Source organism: Pristiophorus japonicus, chromosome 19, assembly GCF_044704955.1.
Source record: "Pristiophorus japonicus isolate sPriJap1 chromosome 19, sPriJap1.hap1, whole genome shotgun sequence".
Lineage (NCBI taxonomy): Eukaryota > Metazoa > Chordata > Chondrichthyes > Pristiophoridae > Pristiophorus > Pristiophorus japonicus.
The window spans coordinates 30,356,490-30,360,010 of record NC_091995.1 but is presented as its reverse complement, the minus strand read 5'-3'; the positions used below and the strand labels follow the sequence as shown (position 1 = coordinate 30,360,010).

The following is a 3,521-nucleotide window of genomic DNA, read 5'->3' as shown; positions in this document are numbered from 1 at the left end:
CACAGAGCTGGCGATTCCTGAGCCTGAAAGTTCCATCTATAACCTTGTTTTTCGCAATCCCCAATTAGTGTCCGCAGAGCTAACTTTGCTCATTGATTTCGAAAGAACAGGCTTAAGGGTGTTTATTGGATTGCCTGTCCCTAATGAACACCCTAATGTAACATTGGTGAATCAACGGAGAATTTTCTCTTGTATAAATCAGGGCTGCTTTCAATGCGTTGCTTCAGAACATCAGCAGGAGCCTTGCTCCCAACCGTTGTTCCATTTCGTTTAAAATGGGTTTAGCAGACGGCACAGTGATTTGCTATCCGATTCTTGCAATTATCGGAATTCCTGGTAAGTAAAGACGTGCAATTGTTAATTTTGGATGGCCATTCTTTGAATGCATTGTTTTATTTTCCATTTCTACATGCTGTTTGTCTCCCCATCTTTGTTCCTAGATTGCCAAGTTTCTGGTGGCAGATTACTGAACAGAAGTCTCTTACTTTTCCTTATTTACTTTAGCATGTCAACTTTTGTGATATCATCGTCATTACAATCGACCGTCTATCATCGGAAAGGTACTTGTTCTCTGAATGTATCGGTCGCAGGATATCGATACCATCGGCGAATTTAACACGCCTTTTGATAAATGTAGCCCATCCAGAGTCACAGGACGTTCCTCCAGACGGCCATCCACTTGAAGCTGTTGGAATTTTTTTAGCGTTGACCACATCACTTAACCGCTTCACTGTTAGCCAAAAGTCGATCCATTTCCTTTAATTACAGTAGCAGGTGTTAGGGCTTGAGCTGACATACTGTAATGTTACAACCATCGATGAAAGTCAGCAACAAATGCACATTGCCGATATATGAAAGGTCTGCAGTTTGCTCGTAGTGGGGTAACATGAGCCAAAGTGGCCAGGTGGGAACCCACCGGATCGGGTGGACCGCTGCTTCTACACCCGCACACTATTTAATCCGGTGACTTTAATAAACAGTAAAATCAGGCGAGGTGTAAAGTCAGCCTTCCATCCAATCTTGTTGTTTCCAGAAGGGCGGGTAAGATGAAGCTTGCCTCGGTGCCCCATCAGTGTTAACAAATGATGATCTGTAAATGGACCCTTAACCTGTTTTTTGTTCCATGGGTTGAAACAAGATATTTGTTTTCAATACGCCGATGTGTCCAATATATGGGACAATATTTACTGTCAGGGTCTCAGATTCTGATCCATAGATTCATTTAAACCAAAGTATTGTATGTCACAGAAGGAGGCCATTCGGCCCATCGTGTTGGTACCCACTGGAAAATAGCTATCCAGTCTAATTCCTCTTTCCAGTTCCAGGTCCGCAGCACTGTTGAAATGCCAACTCCATATCAAGTCCTTATAAATGTGATGAGGGATTTCTGCCTCGACCACCATATGAGGCAGTGAGTTCCAGACCCCCAACACCCTCTGGGTGAAAAAGGTTCTCTAAATTCGCCACTAATCGTTCTAAGATTACAATTAAGTCCTTTCCCCTGTTCATTGATCCATCCGATAAGGGAAATAGATCCTTTCTATCCACTGTATCTTGGTCCCTCATAAAGTTGCACACCTCACTTGAATCTCTCCTCAAACTCCTCTATTCTAAATTAGCAACCCCGACCGTACCAATCTTTACTCATTGCTAAAATGTTCCAGTCTCAGCAACATCCTCGTCAATCTCAACTGTAACATCTCTGATGCAATTGTATCTTTCCTGAAATGTGGTTACCAGAATTGTACGCAGTAAGCCAATGACTTAAAGTAGAAATAATTCAAGACAAACGCAGGCTCGACCCGACACAGTGAGTGTGGAGAGACCAGTAAGACTTATGGAATCATGTAACAATCTCCCGGACTGACTATTGCTAACCACGCAATTAACCTGAGCTGTCATTTCAGACCACAGATCAATTTATTTGCTAACTCTCTTGTTTTCCACTTTCTTGCAGCGAACCTGATGTCGATTGTAATCCTGTCCCGGGGAAAGTGCGGTCTCACCAAAGGAATCACTCGTTACATGGTAATCATGGCCATAGCAGATCTGATGGTCTGTGTCTTTAATGTAACTATATATAGTATCTTGAGTTATCATTTCCTCGATTCATTCTTGATGTACACCAATGTTTGTCGTTTTACTGCATTCATACAAGTATTGAGCGTCCAACTCTCTGTCTGGTCGACAGTATCGTTCACCTTTGACCGCTACGTATCCATTTGTTGTCAGAAACTGAAATTAAATTATTGCACCCACAGAACTGCCACTGTGGTTCTAACAATCGTGGGTGTGCTCAGCTGTCTGATAAACATTCCAGTTTATTTCCGTTATGAGCCCTACTATCTTGTTGGGGATATAGAGTGGGGCTGCCGGACAGTAACGGAATATGGTTCTTCCCCGGCATGGATAGCTTACAAATGGATCCTGAATCTCTCAGTCACATTAGTGCCATTCCCTTTTCTGTTGCTGTTAAATTCCCTCACTGCCAGGTACATCTTAATAGCCAGTCGAGCCCGCAGAGCCCTGAAGAAATGCAGCAATGGGGACAGCAGCAGTGATCCCGAGATGAAGAACCGAAGAACATCCATCATTCTGCTCTTCACTGTATCTGGGAGCTTTATTGTATTGTGGACGCCAGTTGTGATAATTAACATCTGTTTCAAGCTCACGGAAACTATTACATGGGAAGGTCCAAACTCGCTTTATTTGGCGATTAAAATCACGGTCTTTTTGATGTACACCAGCTCCTGTACAAACACCTGTGTTTATGCGTTGACCCAGAGGAAATTCCGGGAGGAGATTAAGAACATTGTGAAATATCCATTTTCTTTCATTATTAAATTATCTAAACAATATGAGTACTCGCAATCGATCAGAGTTCATTGCCCATTAGCTCGGTCACTCGATCATTTAGGTTCGCATGGACTGCAAACCTGGAACTTGTCATTTGCCAGGAATCTTCTTGACTGATCCGCCGCATCCCCGGGAAAAGGGATTCTGCGGGTGGAGTGTTGGGCTTCATGCCCAGCGAATGACCGTGAAATTCTTACACCTGGTAGAAGCAGAGATAAACCCTGTTTTTACCAGCGTAAGAGTTTACATCAATATATAATTTCTTCAACCATTTAAACACTAAAATGCCATTAAATAAGGTAAGGTTACTTTTTAGCCCATTTAAACATTAATATTTATTTTTCAAAAGATTACATTTCTTTAAGCTGTTTTATTAATTGGCACTTTAATTATTTTTAAATATATAACTTTTTTATTTAATTGATGTGCACATGTTTTTTGGGAGTATTGTCCTTCATGCATATGAGTTTTCTGTGCAAACATCTTAGGACGTCCCTCATATCATGAATAACTTGCTTCCAGGCAAAATACGGATGAGTTCACAGTTTTTTTAATGCAGGATCTGACATTCCAAGTCCAGCACTACAACCTGAAGGGTGGAAGAGCCCTGTGCGTGGAATTTTTTAACGTGAGGTGGCCGTTGCACTCCAGCCACCACATGGGCT

At 42.1% G+C, this 3,521-nt stretch overlaps 1 protein-coding gene across 1 annotated transcript; it reads left to right on the top strand.

Moving 5' to 3' along the window:
- Window positions 1-2,001: 2,001 nt before the first annotated feature.
- LOC139230152 (mu-type opioid receptor-like) lies at window positions 2,002-2,973 on the top strand. Its single transcript, XM_070861995.1, has one exon. The coding sequence runs from the start codon at window positions 2,026-2,028 to the stop codon at window positions 2,971-2,973; it is 948 nt and encodes a 315-aa protein (XP_070718096.1). The 5' UTR covers window positions 2,002-2,025.
- The last annotated feature ends 548 nt before the right edge of the window (window positions 2,974-3,521 follow it).

Bases quoted from the DNA above. Each gene is read 5' to 3' on its own strand.
- LOC139230152 (XM_070861995.1), top strand. From the start codon at position 2,026: ATGGTAATCATGGCCATAGCAGATCTGATGGTCTGTGTCTTTAATGTA.